General features: G+C 35.3%; 1 protein-coding gene across 5 annotated transcripts in view; it reads right to left on the bottom strand.

The window, feature by feature from the left end:
* Positions 1-206: 206 nt before the first annotated feature.
* Positions 207-26,526, bottom strand: part of LOC105225098 (protein sax-3) — a 183,761-nt gene continuing 157,441 nt past the window's right edge. For 4 of the 5 annotated variants that reach the window (XM_049459802.1, XM_049459741.1, XM_011203435.4 and 1 more), the window contains exons 8-15: positions 24,996-25,933; positions 24,802-24,921; positions 24,117-24,537; positions 16,150-16,245; positions 15,651-15,897; positions 15,250-15,413; positions 11,108-11,339; positions 211-3,744 (exon numbers count right to left, since the gene is read on the bottom strand). In XM_049459802.1, the coding sequence (XP_049315759.1) occupies positions 2,322-3,744; positions 11,108-11,339; positions 15,250-15,413; positions 15,651-15,897; positions 16,150-16,245; positions 24,117-24,537; positions 24,802-24,921; positions 24,996-25,933 (3,641 nt within the window). In that variant the 3' untranslated portion in view covers positions 211-2,321. Of the gene's footprint in view, positions 3,745-11,107; positions 11,340-15,249; positions 15,414-15,650; positions 15,898-16,149; positions 16,246-24,116; positions 24,538-24,801; positions 24,922-24,995; positions 25,934-26,526 lie in introns of all 5 variants that reach the window. The other variant, XM_049459942.1, reaches the window with a different exon arrangement.

Raw genomic sequence — 26,526 nt, 5'->3', positions numbered from 1 at the left:
AACTTTTAAATTAAAATTTGGAATATTTTCGCATGAAAGATGTTCATTTCCAATTCTTTAAGCAAATTAGTTTTAAACCCTTCTCGTATGCAATCAAAATTTTCAAATAATTTCCGAAAAAAAATCTAAATTTTAGAATTTCACTTAAATTTAAAAAACACGATCTGAAATTTTTCACTTCTATTTAGTTAAAAAAATTCGCCTGGAAATTTTCTTGGATGCAGTAAAGGCATTCAAAAAATTATATTCAAGGAAAATTTTAAAGTTTAGATCTTCACTTCCGATTCTTTAAAAAAAATTCGATTTCAAATTTTCTCGCATGAAATAAAAAATTTCAAAATTCTTTGAAAAAAATTTTAAATTAAAAAAAAATTTAAAATCTAAAGTTTTTTTATTTTTGTTTCCTTTTAAGCAAAGGTTCCCACGCACTAACTGCCGAGAGTTGATGTACAAAATCTTGAACAAAATTTGTACTAAGCAACACAAATAACTTTTTCATACACATATTGTACGTAAATACATTAAAGTATGTTACTGGCTTTTATATAGATTTATATGTACATACATATATTTATATACATTTATTATACTATGTAGATATCAAATTTATCTTTCTGTTACATTTTTTATCCCCCTTTTACCATACTTCCGCGTAATTTTCAGTACACACAGATATTCATATAAATTTTACTTAAATCATAGTTTTTTCTATTTACAAAAAAATTATTTATTTTTCAATTTATTAATTGAAAATTCACTACATTTAATATTAAAGTAATTCTTAAAAGAAAAACACACACACAATTTAAATTGCTTACTTTATCATTGAACATATTTATTTCACATAAATTTCAATACAATTTATTTTTACAATTTTTTAATTCGCGATTTTTTGCGTATATTTCTTTGCTTGGCAGCATATTACATACAAATATGTTTTTCCATATTCTTATGACACCTTAGAATATCTATTACTAAAAAAATTATAATTACTAATTTTATATATTTTTAAATTTATTTTTATTTCTATATTTTAGTACATTTTATTATATGCAATTTTCACATCAATAACAGCCTATCTTACAGTGTGTCGCCTGCAATGAGTTTCACGATGAAATCCGCATTGCCGCCCTGTGTACTTGTTTGTGTATATGTGTGAGTGCGTGTGTTCGTGTGTTCGTATTTCGCTGGCAGTGCTAGTGTTCATCATTTATATACCCCCTAATATATTATTTACCATTTATATGTATAATATGTCTGTAGTTGTTTGTGTGATAGTTTACTTTCTTATTAGGACTACAACAACAATCACTTGCAGTTTGCTTTATATACTCGTAATATTGATTGGCGAATATTATTTCTTACGTTAAACTCACTTGCTGATGAAATCATTTTGAAGCCAGCAATATTCAGCAGCATTTTAATTACAGTTATATTATAGAATCAGTCTTTAAACGCATTTGAAGCGTTGCGAAGAAAAATTATAAACGGAACAACAGCATCGCTGAGGCCTTTAGGTGTCCTGCTTGCTTAAGTCTAGTTAAATTTAAAAAAGTAGAAAAATATGCACATAAAAAAGGTATCTAGTTTAGCAACGCAATTCAAAAATAAATTTAAGAAAAATGTTGCGCAACATTTTGCATAAACATTGTAGCGCAACAATGTTGCCAGAAGAAAAAAATTATTTTGGCGCTAAATGTAAGCACTTTTGAAATTTTATAAAAACTAGCGTAAATTTTCAATTCCAAATGTTGCTGGCAACATGTTGCAGATATAAAAGGTAGTTAAACATAGTTTTTAAGACGCTAAAACATGTTTCAGGCTTCAGTAAACGTTTCATTTCAGTAATCGTTGCACTTTCGAGCTATTATGATTTCTATTCTTTAAATAAAAAAAATTAAAGAACAAAATTTTAAAAATAAAAATTAAGAGAAACCTCAAATTCTTTAAAATTTATTTTCTATTCTATCATAAAATAATTAGTCGAGAAAAATTAAAGAAAACATTCTACCAATCTTATCAACACCTTAGGCCCCGCGTCACCCATATACATACACCGATTATATACATGCGCCTCCGAACCCACCCATATCCCTTCAATCTCTTCACTCACTCGACTCCAACTGGCCTTTGTTCACACGCTCACACCACGCTAATAACTCCTGCACCTCGCGTGTGTAATAATCCACCTGAGCTGCCTCATCGCACGCACTGCCTTCATCTAACCCCGCGTAACCCATCAAACCCATTCCACCTTTCGATACACCCACACTGGTGCCTTTACCCACACCACATGTCACGCTAACGCACTGCGTTACCGGTCACACCAACGGCCCTTGCGGATGAGCCGACATGCTGCCACCGCTGCCACTGCCACAACCGCTGCCGCTGCTGCTCAACAAACTACGTTCACTTGCCACACTGCTGGGCGCATAAATCAAGTCACAATCGCCACCTTGCAACAGCTTATGTTGTTGCTGTTGCCGTTCTTCCGCGCTCTCCGAACACGAACTCAGCGAACTGCTGCCGCCGATGCTGCTGCTGTTGCTCTTGGCGGCGCTGCTGCTGCTGCTAGTCATCATCAGGTTATTGCTGCCGCTGCCGACGCGATAAGCGGCGCGCACGAAAGGCTGTTGTGTTTGATGTTGCTGCTGTTGTTGACTCGTTGTGCGCCAACTGTTGCCGCTGTTGTTGGCGCTGAGTGTGATGGCCACGCTGGGATGCACTTGATTTGAGGGCGTCAAAGGCAGTATGTGTTGCTGTTGTTGTTGCTGCTGTTGTTTATGCTGCTGCTGCTGCTGCTGTGGCTGTTGTTCGTCCACCTTCACATACAGACGCTCCATATCGCCATCCAAGTCACCGTCCGCCGTGTGGTATAGCGCCTGTTCATCTTCATGCGACATCAGCATTGCCATGGGCGAGGGCGAGCCACCGCAACCGGAGTCGGCCAGGCCATTATAACAGAACGAGCCGGCATCTAAATCCAGCAAATTTTTCGACAACTCTGTGGTGCCGTTATCATGGCCACCGCCATTGCCGTTGTGGTTGTTGTTGTTCAAAGCATTCATTTTCTGCACTTGCTGCTTCTCGATGCTTAAGCTGGGCTGTTGCTGGTGTTGTTGTTGTTGCATGATAACCTTAAAGCGTCCACTGCCGGCGCCCATGCCATGTTGCCGGCGCAGCGTGCCAACACCGTTAAATTGCTGTTGCATAGGTTGTAGTTGCAATTGCTGTTGTTGCTCACCTGCCGTGTCGTAGGTGTGACAGCCGCTCAACTTGTTCTCCGTGATATGAATCTTCTCCTTGGCGTAGTAATATTGCTCCGAATAGGCGGACCGATTGCTCGAGTTGCTCGGATATGTTTCGCTGGCCACCGACATCGGCTGGTAAATATTGCCCAAAGAGTGTTGCTGCTGATGCTGCTGCAGTTGTTGTTGTTGCTGCTGTTGATGATAGTGTGGATGCATGGGTCTTTGATGTGGCTGCATAAATTGTTGTTGTTGTTGTTGCTGCTGCTGTTGTTGTTGCATGCGGAAATCGCCTGGCCGTTGCTGATAACGCGGCTGCTGTTGTTGCTGCTGCTGGTGCTGACCGCCGCCATTCAATATGGCCGATGTGGCGTAGGGCGCTGGCGAGCTGGTCTCGTGTCGTTGCGCGCCACCGCAGCCATACTCGCTGGGCGCTTTGCCGAAACTGGACACTTCCGCGTAGTCGGTGGGTATATTCGAGTATTCGCCGACATATCTGCAACGGCAAAGATAACAAAAATATAGAATAGAGCATGAACCAAATACGTAGCACGAATACAAAAGCAACAACATTTATTATGGCGAGGTATATAAATGGCGGCTATGAATTGCCAAAAGCTGGCACATGCTAAAATAAAACATAGCATGCTTTTAGGCTTTGAATTTGCCGGCAAGTGGTGAAGTGTGCGCCGGAAAAATATGCAAAATTTCACTGATTTCCTTTTTCCAATGAAATCATAATTTTAACGCTTTTCACTGGATTTCAACGCGATTTATAGGCGCGCATCGCTGGCTCACGCACACATCCACACAGCTGATAACAGCCAAATACTCAGCGCATGTACGCGTATATTTATGATGGGTTACGGTATTAAGGCTTAATACGCCGAAATGCGGCAAATGGTCAGCGTCAGATAGGAATTTGAATGCGCTTTTGCCTACATTCAGCTGAGCGCGCTCTAAAAAATATATTTCTATGAAGCGCTAAGCTTTGTATAAGTAAAAACCTTGCAATAAATGTCAAATAAATATATTTAAGCCGCGACTCAGTGTAAAGCTTAAAAATATTTTGTAAAAATATGGCAAAATTTAACAACAAAAAAATATGAAAAATTCACTCATTTGTGATTGTCTGCCGTCATGGTTACTGCTTTGCTAAAAGTGAGGTGAGCATTACAATAAAATGCAATAAAATGACGCCTAAGCCGCTGCTATGCAGCTACCTAAGCTGCTCTTGTGATGTTTATGATGAGTAGAGTAAAAATTTTAGAAATAGAGCGGCTAATAGACCTTTTAAAAATTTTCAAAAATAAAGTTTGGGTGAAGTTATTGGGTTAGTGAGATATTTAGTCCTCGTAAAGAAAAAAATCCTAAAAAATAATTTGAATTATATTCCTTGATCAGGAAAGCGACGACTTCATATTTTTTTAAATTTTCTGCTGGGATTTGACTTCCTATGTCTTGATTTTTTGCATTTTTTCAATTTTATTTAAGCTTAGTTGAAAATAACAAGTACTTGGACCTCTTCATAGCTCAATTGTGCGCTTTGGTATTCTTCTTTATTTTTCCAAAAAGTTCATTCTTTGAAAAATCCTCAAAATACTTTGTATAGTCGCTTATTTGCGCTTTATAACTTCAGATACACTCTATATCTGACTTCTTGATATTTGTACTGTATTTTTTAGGTTTGGCATGGATAATTACCTGTGACAATAACGCAATCTTCGAAAAAAAATTTTCAGACCGAATCACTATAGTTCTTGTAAATAAAATTTTTTATTTGAGAAGGGCATTGTAGCTGCGGTGCAGCTAAAGTTAACATTTGTGCTTGTTAATTATACTTCTAAGCGTGTTTTTTTCTTTCTGAAGTTAGGTGGAATAGTTCTTTGTTTTGACTTAAGGTACTAACAGTTATAATGTTATCCAAAAAAAATAATTTCTTCAACCAAAACTGTTGGCTTTTGCCGAAAAAGTATATGGATTTTTGCTAAGATGACTTACAGATACTTCGATATTTCCCAAAAGAATTGGCATCGCTTTCATTTTCCAAAAAACCATTCACTACTTGGTGTATTTAGATAATGTCATAGAATAGTGAGTATTTGTGCAGTTTTCAAGCAAAAGAAAGCATACAAAAGCTGTTGTATTATAGCTATATAATTTTCAAAAACATATAGACGCCTTATTGGTATCCACATACTACTAAGAGCGAAAAATAGTAAGATATTTTTCATAATTTGAAAAAAAATATTTCGACGATTGGGTTTTCGACGGAAATTTAAATTAAAAAGTCTTACTTTTTTTTGCACTGAAATAGCACTGAATAAAATGTTGCCAGGCCCTTGGTTGGGTTGATTTGATTAACTTCCCACACCAAAATAAATAATTTTCTACCCAAATTTCATTTACCGAATTTATACAAAAATTATTCAACAAATTAACATAAAATAGAATTAAAAAAATATTCCAAGAAAATTTAAAAAAAAGAAATAATTCACCTAAAAATACGCAACTTAAGTAGCAAATGCTGTACTTCCGTCCAAAATCGCTTGATTAAACAAACATGGACCCCTACAACTACACAAGCATAATGATTGCAATTACTGTGCACTGCATTTGATCCGTTATTGTCATCAATAATTGTGAAAATTGCGCGTTACAGTCAACACAAGCACAACTGGCTGCAGTTGGAGCCGGAAAACGCGGGAAAAGCGCCAGCGAACGCGTGTGAATTCCACACATACAATAAGTTGTGTGTCGAAGTAAGCTTTGCCACTGGTAAAATACATGGTAACTGCACGATTTTCAACATTCATACATACACATGTGCATGTGTGTATGTGTGTCACCCATTTTTGTATGTAATTATGTTGCGCTGTTTCATGTTTTTTGTTTGCTTTAATTAAATTTTAATAATTATTAATTATTTTCGCACAGCTATTTGATACACTCCATAACGGTACGCGCTGCTGCTGGCACATCTGCCGGATATTATGATAATATTTACTTTATTATTATTATAACTTTTTGACTATTTGCGCGGGCGTACTTATACATGCACATACGGCACACTTACTTACAAAATAAGCACAACTCGAAAATGGCAAATGTACAGGACTTAGCGGTGGCAATTAACACAAAAATAGACTTAGATTTTTCAGTTAAGTAAGATAGTGATGACTATGAAATGTCTTGGGTAGGCAGATAAGTGTATTACGAATTGATATATAGGAAAAATTTGGGTTTGAAAATTTTGAGTTATGCCACTTTTGTAGTTAGTGTGCGATACATGTACATATGAATGTATGTATTATATAAACGTGGGTACATTTCTCATATAAGTAACTACTTTATCGTCACCCAGTGAGCAAATTGTGTTGAGCTGAAGGAAATTGTGTGAAGATTTTTTTCTAAATATATTTTCTTAATTTTTAAATTTTTTTTTTAAATTTTATTACATTCTTTTTTAGTTATTTAAATAAAAAATTTCTCTTCACTATTTTAATTTTTTCTTAATTATTTAATTAGTTAATTAATTTTTATAAAATAAAGATTAAAAAAAAATTAACTAATTAAAAAAAATTTAAATTAATTAATTAAAATTAATTTTTAAGTATATTAATTTTTTAATTTTTTTTCATTGTTTTTTAATTAGTTAAATTTTTTTTAATCTCTTTGTCATTTTTGTAATTTTTAAAATAATTTTTTGGTTTTTTTTTAATATTTTCTTAATTTTTTCAAATTGTTAAGTTTTTTTTATTGTTTTTCAATTATTTAATTTTTTTTTAATCTTTTTGTCATTTTTTGTAAATTTTAAATTAATTTTTTTAAATTTTTTCTTAATTTTTTTCAAATTGTTCAGTTATAAAAATATTTTTTTTTGTCTTTTTTAATATCTTTAAATTACTTTTATCAAAATTTTTTTTTATTATTATTTTTTTTTTTAATTTTTTCTTTAACATTTTTTATCATTTCAATACTTTCTCTAAATATTTTAATATTTTTATTTTAAAAATTTTCTAATTTTTCACACTTGTTCAACGTTCAACCAAATCTTAATCAAAAATTTGTAAGCTTTCCACTATTCGCTCACTGGGAGTTGTTTAAACCAAAAGCAGAGAAAGCCCTACGCACCAACTGCTTCTGTATCCATACATATAATATATTATATTATATGAAGCCGCACACTACATATGCAATACATACACGTGTATGCTCATAGCAACCACGCTGTGAAATTCTTTATTTTTGCTACATTTAATTTTTTTAATGTGCCTTAATGACTAATTAAATATGTAAAAATGCAATTGTCGCGATAAACGCGTTGCTTTAAGCTTTAACTTACACTTACACTATGCGTGTATGCAGACATGTGTGAGCGCGATATGATAGCTGTAGGTACACGCTTTATCCTGCGCCTTTATGCGTAAATTAATAACAAATTAATACAAATTACACAGTAAAATGCACACAGCAGTTAATGATTATTTTATGCAATTTGAAATTGAGTAAAGTTCATGGGGAATTTGCAATTAAAAATTTAAAGGCCAGCAGGGCGTATGAGTGATATTAAAACGTATTGAAGTGTTTGATGTGATGGGCAATATTAAAGCGGCGGCTAAAGAGAGCGCGTGAGCAAATAATGAGTGATTAAATGAGGAGAGCGTTTAAACACTTTAAACGACAAATACAAATTTAGTATATAAAATATATGTGAAACTATTTCACAATTTGAATAAAAAAATCGACAAAATTTAAAAAAAAAATTTTAAATATTTTTGTTACAAATTTAAAATTTTTTAATTAAAATTTTTTAATTAAAAAAAAACTTGTGAAATATTTTCGTTTAAAATTTAAATTTTTTTAATAATTAATGTTTTTTTATTTTTAAATTTAAAATTTTTGTTATTATTTTTTTAACAAAATGTTTTTTGTTTTCATTAATAATTTTTTTTATAATTTTTATTTTCGACCCAATTTTTTTTTTTAATTTTTTTTATGTTTTTATACACAATTTTTTTTTTAATTTTTTAAGCTTTTTGACAAAAATTAATTTCAACTTAACTTTCACTCACAAGCACTCAAGCCTTCATACATACAGGCATATTCATACAACTATAGTTAAACAATTTTCGAAATGTGAAATACACACTCACATTCTCTCTACCATAAACAATTACACAAGCAAATCAAGCAAGCACAATTCATACAAAATTTGTTCGGAATTTTTTGCTGCCACAAATTAACCGCTAATAATGCCACATCGACACATGCAAAGTATGCGAGGCATTTGCGTAAATGCCGAATACCAATGCGTATTAAATATTTTGAAACTTCAAAGCGCATAACAAATACACATAACGGTATATTTGTTCGTGCGTCTAAATATCGCTCTCGCTCTGATGGCAGCACGGCAGTTTTTTTTGCATAAATATGCAAATTCAAATATTGAATTATTAATGGCTGCCAACGTGACATGCTAGCGCGTAAAAGCGTAGCCGCTAATTTACGCTACTTAGTGGGAGCGTACCCTAAGAGAAATTATTGCGCTGAATGGGGAGAAAAAATGAACCGAAAAAAAATTAAAAAAAAAATTTTTTTTGAGAAAAAAATTTAAATAAATAATTCTATTGTCAAAAGTTCCTTATAAAGGAAAATGTTTTACAAAGAAAAAAATTTTATTGAAGGTTTTTAATGTAAAAAAATATATTTTAAAGAAAGTAATTTAACTCAATATTTTATTCATATCAAAAACTGTTCGACTGTTTTTTCAATAAAAACAGTTATAAGAAAATTTTAACTTACATCGAAATGATTTTTGACTTAAATCTGCTCAGAATATTGAAAATTTGTACAAAAAAAAATATTTTCAAAACCTGAAAAAATTAATTTTTAAAGAAAAAATATTTAAATCTATGTTTCTAATGTCAAAACCTTCTAAATTTTTTTTCTTATAAAAAAATTATATTAAAAAATTTTAGCTTAAAATATTACTCCATAAATCTCGCTACTGATGACAAAGCAACTTTTTTCTGTACTCTTTTTTAATCTTAAAAACCAATACTGCTATTTTTGAAACTGAAAATTCAATAGCAATAGTCATAAATAAACGTAATTGTTAACATTAACTGCTTTAATTAACCTCTATATATGTATATTCAAAGCTTTCCTTAATCTTATATTAATTCTCCTAAGCTTCTCTACTCATGTATGAGCACTTAGCTTCAGTACGTATTATCTGCCTTTAGTCCGGTTTCTCTCAGTGCACCCACTTACGAATTTGTAGCTGCGAGTTTAAATATGTTTACCTTGCTGCCACAATAATTATATACACTAATTAGTACTAATAATGTATTAATTTATGTTAAACTACTCACATCCATCAGCCACGAGCTATTAATTATTTAGGCAGCCACATCGGCAGCTAAAGCAGCAACAACAGTTTTTGCTTATTGCCGCTGACACATGAAAATTCAATGTTAAGTAGAGGGCTTGCAGATGTTTGATCAGTCGATATTGAAATTGAATTATTTAATTGTAATTGAAGTAATTAAAATGACAGAAGTATTTAAAGGCAGAACTTTTTCAAAAAAGCAAAAATTTACAGTTGATTTTTGAGGACTTTTACAACAAAATTTTTTGTCATTAAAATTTTAATTTTAATTTTAGTTGATAAATTATATAAATTAAAATTTGATATTTTGTATATAAAAAAAAATAATTGAAAAAAAAATTAATTTTTAACAGCAACAAAAATAATTGAAAGGCATTCAAAAAAAAAGTTTTGGAAAAGTTTTCGAAAAATAAATCAAAAAAAATTCGAAAAAAAAATACGAAAAAAATTTGAAAAAAAAATTAAAAAAAAATTTGAAAAAAAAATTTAAAAAAAATTTGAAAAAATTGAAAAATTGAAAAATTTCGAAAAAAAAGTTGAAAAAAAATTCGAATAAAAAAATCGAATAAAAAATTCAAAAAAAAGAATTATCGAAACTTTGAAAATTAAAAAAGAAGTGATTGAAAATTTTTCCACTAATATTAACCCCTCTCAAAATAATGTCTATTAAATTTTGTGCAATTTTTTTTCTTTCGCACTTGAGTTCTATTCAACAAAATTCATCAAAATTACAACACCACACTGTCCTAAGGCCTTAAAATTCAATTTCTCCTCAATCGTTGCTCTAAATTTTAGATTTTCAAACACACACATACGCACAGAAAGCAAACATTCGTAAGAAAAGTGGTGTCACAAAGTGCCTTCATTTGCTATCAGCAACGTGCAGACCAAGCACAAGTCCAGTGACGACCGAAATACGAAAACTTCCAAAACCAAAAATGGCAAGTGGAGGCCAACTCAATGCAATTAGTAGGCGTAAATTCAAAAATAAGCATGCCAAACGTTACAGTGGCACACTTTCATGTGAAGGCCTTGCTAACATTGTTAACTAAATGCGCCAAGTATTAGCCACGTGCAGCCACTGCAAGCAACTAGGTTGTCTGTATGTAGTACGCCTGCACTTGCTGCATTGAGTAGAGCATACAAATATTACAAACAAGCTCGGCAAACTTACATTTTCAGTGCAGAGATATGAATTTTACCAAAAAAGATATAAAAATCAATTAAACGTTGCATAGTTTCAGGCGCTCAGAAATATAAGTTCAATTATAAGCAGTATATTGCATCCACGTTTGAGATGTTTGTGCAATTTATCGGCTGTTACCATTTATAATATCTGAAATGCAGCACAATCGCTCACTACGCTTAGCGCCCAAAACTATGCTACACAAAAATTTCAACAGGCACAATGCCTACCTACTACGGCAATAAAAATTCCATAATTTTAAGTGAAATGGCAACTCACCTTTGCTGACTACGTTCGCCCACACCGCTGCCGCTTTCACCGCTATTCACGCCAACAGTGCCGTTTGTCAGGCACACAGGTGCATAGTCGGCGATTTGATCCTTTTGCAGATCCAGTGTGTCACCTGAGGGTGATGTGCGCCACACCATGCCACCGGAGGATGCATCCAACCAATAACCGTTGCCGTTGCGCGACAGGCTAGGCATTTTGAGCACATCGTTTGGGTGTGCGCCTAAAAGTGGTATAAAAAAATGAGAGTTGAAAGATATTGCAGGTGGAAAATTTTTTTGAATTTATGCACCATATTACAATTTAATTTTTTTTTAATTTTAAAATATATTTTTTTATTTTTTTTTAATTTTAAAACATTTTTTTTTTTAATTTCAAAGTATTTTGTTGAACAAATTTTTAGGTTAGCTTAAGATATTTTTTTTTAATTTTAATATTTTTTTAATTTTAAGAGAATGTTTAGAAGCTTATTATTATTATTTCTCTATCTTAACTTAATACTCTCTACTGTTTTCCCTACTTTTTTTTAAATATCGCTCACTAAAAACTCTTCTCAAAGGGATTTCTCGACAAAATTTATTAGAGAATCGTCATTTGCAGAAACCACCGATAACGCACCACTATATGTAACATATAGCTGCCATAAAAACAGGAGGATCAGAGTCGAGTTCTTGTATGGAAAACTTTTTAATTTGACAAGATATCTTCACGAAATTTGGCGAGGATTATTTTCTGAGCCAATGGTTCAAGCTTCGAAGAAATTGTTCAGATCGAATCACTATAGCATATAGCTGCCATACAAACTGACCGATCAAAATCAGATTCTTGTATGGAAAACTTTTTTATTTGACTAGATATCTGCAAGAAATTTTGCACAGATTATTACATAAGAAACTGCTACAAAATCCAGGCAAATTGTTCAAATCGGCTCACTATAGCATATAGCTGCCATACAAATGGACCGATCAAAATCAAGTTCTTGTATGAAAACTTGCATTTTTGAGGGCTATTATAGCTTCACTGCAAGCATAGTTAACGTTTATTCTTGTTCATAACACGAAATAATACTTTTTAAACAAAAAAAAATTTAATTTTTTTAGCCAAAAAATTGAAATATATTAAATAGCTATATTTTGCCAACAATTTAAATGCCGCTGCTGCTGACTACGCAATTATTTCTCGACGCATTTGATTTATGCGCATTATTAACTTTTTTCATTAAACGCTTTGCTATATATTTATTTGCATAAAAAAGCAAAAAAACAAGAAAAAAACATTTTTTTAAATAAATAAAAAAATAAATCGCACTGAAGGCACTTTATACGCGGTTGCATTGTGGGCGTCTGCGGCATTTTGTCATGTGTTAATAAATGACACATGCAACCATCATTGTCCTGTGTACAGCGCCGCATGCATAAATATTGTTGCATGCAATGTTCCTTTCCACACACACACACAAACACACGCACAAAAGCACGTGCGCGTGCTGGAAAGCTTTTAATGCCATTATAGCAGACAAGTGACCAGAATGGCCGGCATAGTTAGTAGCGTTGTATGGCATTTAGCAAAGTGAATGTTGCGAAATGTGAGTGAGCACAGCGAAAAAGCAAGAAAAATAATGCAAAAAAGGAACAAATTGAAAAAAAGCAAAAAAAAGAAAAGCAAAACAAATACAAAAAAGGAACACAAAACAAGAAAAATGGCGGAAAATCACAGTGACGGCAGCAAGCAAACCAAACAAAAAATAATGCAACAAAGCAGGGAAGGGCGAAAAAAATCACAATAAAGTGGAAAATTGGCAACAAACAATGAAAAAATTGCTTACATTGTTGTTGTTGTTCATTTTCCTGTTGTTGCAGCCGCGCATTGAACCAATTAAACTGTCAGTAATACAACAGCGCAATGCTCAGTCAAGTGTTTTATTGCCATTGCAATTTTATTTTTTAAATTTTATTGCATTATATGTCTTCTTAACTGTTTTTCATGCAGCAACATGTGCTTGTGTGTGTGTGTACACATATACAATTAATTTTTTAAACTGCAACTATTATTATTATTTTTTATTTTTATTTTTTGTCATTGTCACGCCAAGCATTGTTACATTTTGGTTAATATATATATACTTTTTTTGAATATATTTAACATGTACCGTTAACACAGCAGCAGTTAACCATGAAATTTCGTGCGCACTTGCAACAACAAACATATGTGCATGCCACCCACCAGCCCTTGGCTGACACTCATGCCACTTCATTGGTGAACAAATGCATGTGTGTGTGCCGCCAAGTGAGTGTGAGCGCCCTACACACACTTACAAGTATAAATATACGCATGAGTGTGCGTGTGGCTGCTGCCAGCTGACCAAGCACACTTTTTGGGTGGCAGCGCAATGCGCAATTTAAGTACACTTCAGTGAATGCAGTGGCGAGCGAGCGCATATAATGCAGGTACGCACACATGCTACCACATAAACACACATGCGCGTCCATATATACACATACCCACACACATACATGTATAAACTCTCAAGCGGCATGCACCTGCTTGCATATTTTTAACTGTTGCTGCTGCTTGAAGCCCTTGGTGGGCAAGTAGTTGTTGTTACTGCACAACAATGCTTTTGCTACTATAGTTTTTGTTGTTATTATTGTTGTTGGCACTCCACACGCTCAACAGTGCTCAAATATGGTGCGCATTTATTACTTTTGAGTGCTTTAGTTTGGCGTGCAACGCACTTGGACACACAAGTGGCTGCTTTGCGGCAATACACAGTAAATTGTATGTAATTGTAGTTCAGCAACAACTTTAAGTTGTTATATGTAGTTGCATATTGTTTTTCACCATTTTTTTTGTTATTGTTGTAGTAGTTTTTCGAAATAGTTGCAAATTTGTACTTGTGCTACATAAAAATTGCAAGCAAGCTGGCGTTTGTTTGTATGCTGTGGCTTTAAACATTTTAAACGCCCAAAAGTATGCAATGTATATCAGTGGTGTTGCGGTAATATTGGTTGAAGTGTTGAATTAAGTAATGTTGGCTGGTATATCGAATGAACTACAATTTCCAATATTTTATGGCAAGCCTAAATGTAGGCAATAATTTGTATAAAGTATGTAAAAATGCTAACTTATCGATTTGTTGCCAGAAATATATTGAAGAAAATGAAATTAGTGCATGGTACAACATATTTAACCACCACTATATAGCAAATATTAGCATTGTTCATAAAGAAAAAGAAATTGAATGAGGAAAACTAACCTACAAACGTGAGGTTGCATTGAAAAACACTGACGGAAATTAGTGTACTTACATAGATTGATAGTTGTTTTTAGCATCGGTTGTATTAAATTTATATTAAAATGATGCTAAACTATGAGAATAACTGCTAATTGTAAGCTTGCAACGCCTAGATGTATGCTAAGAAAAATTCAAGTTGGCAAAATTATAGGAAAGTACAAATTCGGAAAACAGCTTTAATTCTAAATATGTGATTTATGGACATTAATAAACTTTAACTAGCGAAATTCGTTGCTATAATACAATATTAAGAAAAAACTGCGCCTAATTGTAGACTAATATTGTTGCAAAGTGTAACAATTTTGAAAAGAAGATGACAATCAAGTCAACGAATTTAAAAGAGAAATAAATATTCTGCTTGCTAATAAGAGACGTGTGGTCTCATCTAGTGTACTTGGCTCATTCGCGCTATCACGAAGTTGTTATGTAACAAAATACGTGAGATTATTTTTCGCAACAATTCAGGTTCCCTCAGATCTGCATGTCTCAGTATAGGCAAATATAACTATAAACATGGTCATGTTGAATATATATGACTGTGTCGATATGTTTACATACAAAAATAGTGTGCATGTGTTGTTCTACAGCATCACGCACGTAACACGCGTGTTAAATGTTTCCGTTGCCGACATTCAGGCGTCGCCGTCAATGCTGCTGCAGCTGACTCCATCCGGCAAAGCAATCAGCTGACAACTGTTCTCGGCATTCACGCACACACATACATATGTATAATGTATGCGTGAGCAATTTTTTTTATCTTTTTTATTTTAATAGTGTTCTTTTCTTTTTTTGTGTGCGTTTTTGTGAAATATTCTTAAACATTGTACTGTCAACTCACCTCTGATTGTATTCAATGCCGATTGTTTCATCATCATGTGCTTGCGTTTAATGAAAACCATTGCGCCGAGTGAGAGCATCATCATGGCCAAAAAGGCGCCGAGCAGAATAATGAACCAAGGCTGTGTGAGCACATCATCGACATGGTCCTGATTGATGGGGTAGCTGTAGATGGAACCAGGAAATATTTATAAAAAATATAAATAATTTGTAAAAAAAAAAAAAAATTTTAATTTAGAAAAATCAAAAAAAAAAATTGAATTTGAACGAAAATATTTTAAAATTTTGTTAGAAAATTATATTTTGGTAGAATCAGGCATCTATTTTTTCTGATATTCTAATATTTTTTTCTAATTTCAATAATTTTGCATTCTCGTTCCTTGCCAAATCTCATGTACTCACCGTTGATTAATGAACGGATCCAGCCGCTTGGTTATTGGATCCAAGCGCAGCGTTGCCGGCGCACAATATGGTCCAATGCCAGCATTATTGCCAGCTGCTACGCTAACGGTATACATCACACCCTCTGTTAGATTGGCCAACACCAGTGTGGGTGAGGCAGAGTCAATGGTCACATTTGTTAGTATGCGTGAGAAATTGTGCGCCGTATCAATGCCACGCACAATCACGTGATAGAATAGTAAGATGCCTGTAAAGAAAGAAATTAAGAGTTTAAAGAAAGTATGTATGTGTATGAAGAGCTGAAATCTATTTCACTAAATTTAATATTAAATTAGTGCTTACTTAGACCAAAGATATAGACTTAGAAAAATTTTCCAGCATGCCATATCGATTTTAAATTTAAATCTTTACTTTGTTATTCATTTATATTTCATTTCCACTACTCTTTTATGATTTTTCCACACATATATAACACTTTTCTATGTATTTTGGTACTCACCATGTTGTGGCTTCATTGCTGGTGCTCGCCATTTCAAAAATACCGCTGAGGAATTCAATAGCACAGCTTCCATGCCAAATGGTGTCTCGTTGATAACTGTAAATATAAAAATAAAATAAAATAAAGTTACACATGATTAAAAATAAATAGCAGATAATCAATTGGAAAAAATGTTGAAGAGGGAGGGTAAAAAAACGATTATTTTTCTACCCTTGGGACTCTTTACGATAGGTCCTTAGAACCTTAGTGTCTCGAAGTATTAGCTTTTAATTCTAAGGGGAAAATACCCTGCCTTACTGTTTTCTATATTTTTCTTATTATCAGACAGAAGAAATCAGAATTGCTTCGGACTATTTAAAAAACTATCTGGTTTCATATATTTTGCAGGATTTAATGTTTACAAAAATACTATCTTATAATCATTTCTATTTTTAATGAGGCGTTATTTTATTAAAAAAAAGCAGAATTTGCTTTACATACTTCAATGATTTTTAATAAACGGTGATTTATTTCGAAAAAGTTCACTTGATTCCATAAGCGAACTCCAGAAGGACCTTCAAAAAGTAATCTCTTGCCGTGAGAAAGATTTGTCTGCTTAACTGATCTCAAATCCACAAAAAAAAAAATAAATATTACCCTAGAAGAATAAAAAAAATTATTGAAGGGAAAAACAATTGGTCCAGCTATTTCGGAAGAATTTTCAACAGTCATTTTTTCAACAATTTTTTTTCTTTTCCACACATTTTTTCAAAAAAAACTAAAATATCAGTGAAATTTTTTCTTTTTTTTTTCCAACTGCCTTATACGAAAAAAATTCTTCGCCTAAGTCTTTAGGAATTGTATTTCAAAGACCTGTGTAAAATTTCATAAAATTTTATGAAGATAGGTTGGGTAGTTCTAAGGAAATCTTGTCAACCGAGCTCAAAAACATTGTTTCGAGAAAAACGCGTTTAAAGACGGCGCACTTAGCCTAGCCTCGAGCGCACAAGTTATCAAGGTTATATCTCCGAAACTATAACTCTGACCAACTTGAAAATTTAGGACAATATTCAGAGGTATTGTAGAATTTAATAAGTCAATAAAAAAATCGAATTTTTTAAACCCAGAAACCCACATAATCCCTTAAAATATACTCCAAATTGCTTCTTATCTCTCCACAGCAAAATTTTTTTGGTAGGTGTGGTCTAGAGGTTAAGTACTCTCTTTTCCTTGCATAGGCCGTTGGATTTTTGTGGTTTTGGTTGGCCTCTTGTGGTTGACTACTTAACTCAAACTAGCTCAGCAAGCCTCGCTCAACGACAGCAGTTGTACAGTCGCTTGGTTCTTCTGATCCTGGGTAAATCGTAAAAATTGGCTTCCTGGGTAAATCGTAAAAAATTTGTGAACTCTTCGCTCTCAGCAAAGTCCACCTTTCATTGGTTGTAGATAATTCTAACTGAACACTGTTCGCTTGGGATTCATACAATATGACTGAGCATCATACCGAATGCCAGCTGTATCAGTAATTTGGACACCACTACCTCTCAAATACCTGGCTTTTGCTAAAAAAAACGGTTTGATCTTATACTTATAGACATCTAGCTAAGGAAGTGGCAATAGCAATAAAACACCTTAGTAGATTTGTGATAGCTTCAGGTCGCTTTACCACTAGAGAGCTGTTGTCCAACTGGAGAAGATTTTCATCTGAGCTCACAAAGGAATGTTCATAAATAACAGTCTAAGCATGGTAACCCGACTTCCTGAGGGATCAGCAATCTAACCTAGTCTAACCTTCTGGTAAGGTACTCATTTGAGCCACATTGGTTTTATATAGAGTAAAGCTAAAATGTAGCCCTTGATATTATTCCTAAAGTACGCAAAAATGTTGAGCTTAATATTAGCCTAAAATACTTAAAACATAATTTTTTTCATTATCATTTATTTAACTTGTGAACACATTAAATTCTGTGCAAAGCAATTCAATTTAAATTTGAAGAAAGTGTTTATGGAAATGAAAGTGAGGGTTATCATGCATAAATATGCATATACATATACATATAAATACACGTAAACACACATTATGCATATAGAAAGCGCACATATAATATAAAATGCACAAAGCAATTCCGCAGCGTCCGTTAACAAGTGTGAGTGTAAGTGTCTGAGTGCATAAATCCCAGTTGATTGAGTGTTGGAATTTTGTGGCAACGCTGGCAATTCTAACTCATTTCGCTAAGCTATTTTCGTCTACGCCCAACTCTTTTGTGCCAAAGTGTTCATGCCAACACTTTTGTTGTTCTAGCTCTACTTTTTTGTAATATTTGCTTTCTGTGTACAACTCACACCGCATTTTGTGGCACACATAGTGCGCTCATTATTATGCATGTATGCATCAAGTGCGGAGAATAGAAAAGAAAAGTTAAGCTGCAACGGTAGCTAAGTAACGCAAAGCAAAGCAAAGCAATTTCTATTTAGATAAACACACGCCAACTCTACCTTGCTCTATACTCTTCCTCCATTGTAAAGGGTGATTTTTTTGAGGTTAGGATTTTCATGCATTAGTATTTGACAGATCACGTGGGATTTCAGACATGGTGTCAAAGAGAAAGATGCTCAGTATGCTTTGACATTTCATCATGAATAGACTTACTAACGAGCAACGCTTGCAAATCATTGAATTTTATTACCAAAATCAGTGTTCGGTTCGAAATGTGTTTCGCGCGCGTGTTTTGTTCAGCGATGAGGCTCATTTCTGGTTGAATGGCTACGTAAATAAGCAAAATTGCCGCATTTGGGGTGAAGAGCAACCAGAAGCCGTTCAAGAACTGCCCATGCATCCCGAAAAATGCACTGTTTGGTGTGGTTTGTACGCTGGTGGAATCATTGGACCGTATTTTTTCAAAGATGCTGTTGGACGCAACGTTACGGTGAATGGCGATCGCTATCGTTCGATGCTAACAAACTTTTTGTTGCCAAAAATGGAAGAACTGAACTTGGTTGACATGTGGTTTCAACAAGATGGCGCTACATGCCACACAGCTCGCGATTCTATGGCCATTTTGAGGGAAAACTTCGGACAACAATTCATCTCAAGAAATGGACCCGTAAGTTGGCCACCAAGATCATGCGATTTAACGCCTTTAGACTATTTTTTGTGGGGCTACGTCAAGTCTAAAGTCTACAGAAATAAGCCAGCAACTATTCCAGCTTTGGAAGACAACATTTCCGAAGAAATTCGGGCTATTCCGGCCGAAATGCTCGAAAAAGTTGCCCAAAATTGGACTTTCCGAATGGACCACCTAAGACGCAGCCGCGGTCAACATTTAAATGAAATTATCTTCAAAAAGTAAATGTCATGAACCAATCTAACGTTTCAAATAAAGAACCGATGAGATTTTGCAAATTTTATGCGTTTTTTTTTTTTAAAAAGTTATCAAGCTCTTAAAAAATCACCCTTTATTAAAGAAAGGTAGTTGGTGTGAGCAGTGCCACCAACACAATCAAACATTTAGCTAAATGAAGGTGGCAGCGCTGCTGGCAGCGCAGTGTGCGTGATCTCAAGGGAGCAGCAAATGTGGCGGTGAAGTGCCGAGGGCGCACAAGGCGACAAATTAGCGTGCCTGCCAGTTGTCTGTGTCCGCGTGTGTGTTTGTTTGGCAAATACGAGCACATGCATATGTATGTGTGCGACAGCAACCGCCATGTTATGTGCATGCATATGTAAAGTACCGTTTACTTTGCTGGCTTGTGCTTTTCTTTTGCATCATTTTTCAAATTGCATACAAATTGCAGCACGAAACAGCAGTTGACATTTGAGTTGTGTCGCCAACGCACATCCTCACATCCCCACACACACACACACATGCTCACATGCGCAGCCGCCTGTATGTGATCTGCATACTCGCGCTGCACTTGTGGCAATACCTCAGCAAATACGCTGTTGCAAACAAATAAAAACGCCTTTAAAGCGAAACGCTGGAACTTTTGCGGTTGTTTACTCAACTCGAAACGCGTCCCCACTTCACCACAGTCGCATAATGCGCCGCAGGCACCACAGCGCCACACACACACACACACATACATCAATCGATGTGCCGTGTCCCAGCGCACACCTTCTTCCTTTGTTGGCTCTTATTTACATGTCGCTGCTTACTGCGTATTCCAGCATGCTCCACAAGCGCCTGCATGTATGCTATGATAAATCTGTTTCGCTTGGGAAATGTATATGCGTACGGCTGTGTGTGTGCTGCTTGTTTATGTATTTGTGTCTGCATATAAAATAATTGTTGTTTATCTTTTTCGCAATTGCAATTGCAATTTCTCCACAATTTCCCTTTTTTTTGCCTAGCTCTAATAGCAGTCTAGTTGTGTGGGTTGCTGTGAAAGCGTGTGGGTGTAGGAATCTGCGTGCTTGTATGTGCTGGTTTGAAGTATGTGTTGCTGTAGCGCAAGAAAGCAATTCCAAAGTGGAAATGTGATGAATACGGAATGAGTTTGATTTAAAATTTTTGCTGTGCAACAACTTTGTAACGCGACTCTGCAAATAGGTTTAGGTGTATTGTGCCAGAAAATCGGTGTGGATTTGGAATTTGCGTACAAGTAATAGAAGTTCTATATCTATACAGAAACTTTCAAATATGTACATGAATATGATTGTTTTGTATATAAAAAATATTTATAAAATATATAGGCTGCGCTCAGGTAAAGATGAAAATTATAATAAAGATAAAGCGACGGAAAGATATATGTATATAATAAGAAAATCTGATCACTTGAGTTACTCCGAGACTATAATACCCTTCACAGATCCATTTATTGCAGCATAGAAGGTATTAAAATAGATCTATATTGATTTTGTCAGGTCACTTGGTATGGCAGCTATATGCTTATTGATCGGATTTGAACAATTTCTATGGATAATGTAGCACTGTCTTGTTTAATAATCTATGCCACATATCATATAGATAACTCGTCAAATAAAAAAGTTTTCCATATAAGAACTTGAAATTCATCGTTCAGTTTGTATGGCAGCTATATGCTATATTAGTCTGATCTGGAAAATTTTCCAGGAAGTTATAACGTTGCTTTAGGCAATATTTTGTACCAAATCTCATGAAGATATCTTGTCAAATAAAAGAGGTTGCTATACAAACTCTTGATTTTGTTTGATCAATTTGTATGGGAGCTATATGTTATAGTGATCCGATCTAAAAAATTTCTTTGGAGATTGTAGCACTGTCTAAAGCAGCTATATGCTATAATAGACCGATCTGAAAAATTTTCTAACAATTTATAGCGTTGCTTTAGGAAATATTCTCTACCAAATCTCATGAAGATATCTTGTCAAATAAAAAAGGTTTCCATACAAGGACTTGATTTTATTTGGTCAATTTGTATGCCAGCTATAAGCTATAGTCATCCGATCTGAAAAATTTCTTTGGAAATTGTAGCAATATATGAGTCATTACCTTCTGTCAAATTTCATGCAGATATCTCGTTAACTAAAAAATTTTTCCATACAAGCGCTTAATTTTGATCGTTCAGTTTGTATGGCAGCTCTACGCTATAGTGTTCCGTTATTGACGTTATCAACAAGTAAATAGCCGCTTGGTGAGAAAAGATCAAGTGCAAGATTTCAGAGCGCTAACTCAAAAGCTTAACGATATATAAACGAAAGCAACAGCTCTCAGAAACACATACCCAGTATATGTATAGTAGTACATACAAAAGTATAAATATAAGTTTACTTCAACATTTCCACTCATATTCGGCACCTAATTGTATATTTACTTTCACAAAAAGTTTGCACACCATCAACTTAACTAATTTCTGTATTTACACGCTTAACGCATGACTTCTCACAGTGCTCCCATATGCTTCATGCAAGGACGCGCTAGTTCAATGCAGGATCAAGCAACAAATATAATACATTCACAAATATTCCGCAAACAATATCCCTTGTGTTACTTTTCAATATTATTCAATACAATATTACAGAATTACGGCATTCGCTTTGTGTTTGCGAACACTTTCTCAAACGACCCTTGAAATTGCCGACCCTCTGATTACCCGCAGCGGCAAAGAGCGTAGTGTCGGTGGAGTAAGAGAGTACGACAAACCCAAAATAAATGAAACCTGGCACATGTGTGCCGCACCGGCCCACCTCTAAGGACGCTACTTAGCATTTAGGGCACAGCTGATGTTGCAACGCATCGATTGAAATCGAAAAGTTCGCATTTACGAAATGAAATTTGTCGAGTACGCCTCTTTTTACTCTTCTTCGTCAAGCATTTTTCAATCTTTTATTATTTGTTGCGTTGTTACATTATGAAATTAGGTTATTGTTACGAAAGGGAACAAAGGATTGGCGCTGAAGCAAGCAATAACTATTGAGTGTGTATGTGTGCTGTATGTACATATGTAAGAAGGGTGTTTGCAAAAGCGTGTTGTTGTTAATCAGATTGGCGACCAGGCCGTTCAGCAACTAATGAGTATTTTTTTTTGTAGAAGAAATGAGGGTTGCAAAACTAATGAGTGGAATGAGAAATATGGCTGGGAATGTAATTTTATGAAACATATACTGTATGTGTCGGTATTTTTCAGCATTTTTAGAGTAGATTAATGCATTTTGCTGTCCCTCTTTACTAATTCTGTGCCTTGGTTTTCGAAATCTGTGCGACATTTATGTAGAGGTATGTGTATTTATTGACTGTAAGTGCATTTATATTTTTATGGAGCATATTGCGGCACATGCGCCTAATGCGATTGCCCCTATTTACATAAATTAAAGATAACTAGTTCAGTAGTGTTTCCGATATTTTCTTGCTGGTTACAAAAACCTGGCTGAGAGCCAAATTGGCACAGAAAAATAGCATATGGTAATATTAGCCGACTTCGATTCGCATTTTCACTGCTCGCCTCGTTTTCTTCTCACAAAGGAAATTACAAACATTGCAAAAAGCAAGAAAGAAATTTTGTTATTGAACTAAATGCAAGAAATTACATATGTGGGCCACTCATTGAAGCAACGTAACTGCTTCATACTCAGTCTATATTAGATTATAGCAGTTTCTGTGATTTATACCAGTTTATGAGATTTATACCAGTCGTTCGTTCGATTCGCTGAAAACTGGTATAAGTATGAAATTACTGAGAAATCGTCAAATTCGCAAGAATAAAGTGTTTATACAATATTTTAATTAAAAGTGGTATAGAGATAGAATGAAAGTCTGGTTTGAAGATATGAATAGTATAGCAGGTGGCACAACACCATTACATATTCAATTTATAATATATTACAGCGCTTTTTGTGGTTTACACCAGTTTATGCAATTTATACGAGCTGTTTATTTGATTATCCAAAAACTGGTATAACTTTTAATTATGCTATAAAAGCCAAAATTAGGTAAAAATATTTACAATATACTGTTTTCTTTGAAAATAGAAATAAAATATAATACTTTCTTTGTAACTGGTATACAAAAATAATGAAATTCGCAGCTGATTACCTTTATAATCAAATTATTTTGGTTTCCAGCAGTTTCTTTATTTATACCAGTTTAAGCGACTTATACCAGTTGTTTGTTCGATTCGCAAAAACTGGTATAAATACAAAAATTATCATAAAATGTGAAATTTGGAAAAATCGGTTCATATAAATAATCGACTTCATATAAAATTTTTCTTTGGAGGCGGCTTAGAAATATTTTTAAGTATTGCAATGTGCTCTCTAAATGTAAAAATGCGACTACATATAAATGGTTGGCAGGTATACAAAAGTTTTCGCAATGTAATTGTAATGCAGCACTCAATAAACATATAAATTTAAGACACTTAAATCAACCCCTTCACTATCAATGCCATGAGCATCTACACCCCACCGACGATTGAGTCGCTGTCAATACTTTGATGCTTCTATTTTGCCTTACTTCATACACTTTAATTGTTTGCTTATTTATACGTATGTAATGGTATTTTTGTGTACTTACCATCTTCAAGTGTACGTGCAATACGCGAGTTCGACGGCTTTCCCTCGACCGACTTGTAGAAGGGTACAATGAAAAATTCATAGAGCGTATATTGCAGCAGGCCAGTTAGCGTGCAGGAGGAGGCGCCACCGCCATTCAATATCGTTAGCATGCGATATGTGGTACTGCTGGTTGCGGTGGCGGCATTTTTAACGGCCGCATCACGTCTGGCAGCGGCAATATTTGGTTTAGCCGAAATCAATGCGGCCGTCGCAGCATCAGCTGAAGCTGAGGATGAGGACGAACTGCCGCTACGTGCCGCCAGCAATGGATTGGCATTCGCGCTGCTGCGCTCCGTACCGGCGGCTGCGGTGCTTGTTGGCGGATTTGGTAATTGACGCGCGTAGATGTAAAAGCCTTCCACGTATTTGCCGTTGATTATCTGAGAAGATGAAAGAAGAAAAAACGGCAAAAAGAATTAGGAAAATTGTAAAAAATGTGAAGCGGATTTGGGGAAAATTGGGCAATTTGATTGGCGATGCGACACCGCTTGCCGCGCGCCGGCAGGTGTGAGGTGGCGCTGACTTAGCTGCTTGAGAGCTTTGTCACGCTTCGCTATTGCATTGATATTGACACCGTGCCATTAAGTCGTTCGAAGAATGGAGAAGTATAAGGAAAAGCAACAGCGAAAATGCGCTAAACTAACCTGCCACGTCAATTTCATGCTTGTCGAGTCCACGATGCTGGCGTTAATTAGTTCCACTACGTCGCCGGACAACAGGCTGGCGCGTGCTTCACTCAAATCCAAGCCGCTATTGAAGAAACGCTGCAAAAGAGAAGCAAGGAAGACATTGTATTACATAACCCCTTAAATACAAATTCCAGATATCGCGCACTTACCATGCCCACATTGATCGGCTCCGACATCGGACTCGGCAGCGATAGCCCATGCGAATTTTCTGCTCTTATGACAAAGAAGTAGTTAACGCCCGGCACCATGCCCACCTGCATGAAAGTAGTATTCTGTATGCGTGCGCCCACAGCCACCCAACCGTCCGTCTCATTCTTGCCGAACATCTCGACCACATAGCCGACCAAACTGGAGGCGCCTACCTTATTGCTGCGCGTCCACGATAGTGTCACCGAATCTTCGGTCTTCTCCACCACTTGCGGTTTACCCGGCGGACCCGGATGTGTGGATAGCTCCGGTGCACGATAAAATTTAATATTTGGATTGGTTGGCGTATCCAAACGTAGATAACCGCTCCACGATGACTTGCCATTACGATTGCTCGCCACACACGTGTACAGGCCTTCATCTTCATTACGCTGCAAATCGGCTATGGTGAGTGTACCCGCCTCGGAGAGATTGCGACGCTCGTGCTCGTTCACATCGATTGGCATGCCATCCAAATACCAAGAGACTTGTGGTGTTGGCGTGCCGCTGGTGCGACACGGCAGCGTTACGATCGATTTCACCGGCAACGTTTGATTGACGGGACCCAACTCAATAATTGGCGGTGGCAATTCGAATTGTGTGTCCACCGTGACAACGGTGCGACTGCTTACACTACCAACCGCATTCAAAGCATTACAAACCACCACTTTGCCGGAGTCTTCGCGTGCGAAACGCAATATCGACAACACCGAACGACCCTCGGGCGTTAGCGTCACCTCAATGCGCCCGTCTTTGTAGCCGGGGAAGAGTAGCGAGCTATTGCCCTCGACCGACCAGTAGAGTGTGGGCTTGGGATAGCCGCTGGCTTGACATTCGAAGAGCACTTCATCACCGACTTCGACGAGTTGATTTTTGGGGCGTGTGATGAACTTGGGTGGTGCTGTTGGCGTTACGTAGGCGAGTGACGGAGTGCAAACGTAATAAAAAGACAAAAATACATAAGTTTGGGGGGTGCAAAAGTAAATAAGTTGTTAATAACGGTAAATGTTATTGCAAAGCAATGAACATATTAAGCGCATATTGTTGTTGCATTTGTTGTTGTATTCCTTTCATGATTTTCGTTTCTCCGCTTTGTGTTCTTTCTGTTTTTGAAGTGCGGTCAGGTAATTAATTTTTATGTTGTTGCTGCTGATGTGAGCGGCTTGTTAGGACACAGGGTGTTGTATAGATGGTCTGACAGTTGGGCTATATTTTTTATTTTAATCGCTGCGACGTATCGGGGTCATCATCGCTTCAACTGACTTATCGTTGAGTATGTATATAATTATAGTTTCTACAGAGGTTTTTCAAACAACTAGGTTAGGTTTGGTGTAGGTCGATCATAACAAATATTCCACTTGGTCCTTACCTTGGCATCATAAACTTCATATAATAGATAATAAGATTCTCACTAAGCTACAAAGCGCTTTGAGCCTATCATAAATATTTAAGGACGGCAATATCAGTTTCGGCTAAGTCTTCTGAGTCGCAAAA

The sequence above is a fragment of the Bactrocera dorsalis genome, chromosome 1 (genome assembly GCF_023373825.1).
Source record: "Bactrocera dorsalis isolate Fly_Bdor chromosome 1, ASM2337382v1, whole genome shotgun sequence".
Taxonomy (NCBI): Eukaryota; Metazoa; Arthropoda; class Insecta; order Diptera; family Tephritidae; genus Bactrocera; species Bactrocera dorsalis.
This window is presented reverse-complemented; position numbering and strand designations above follow the sequence as displayed.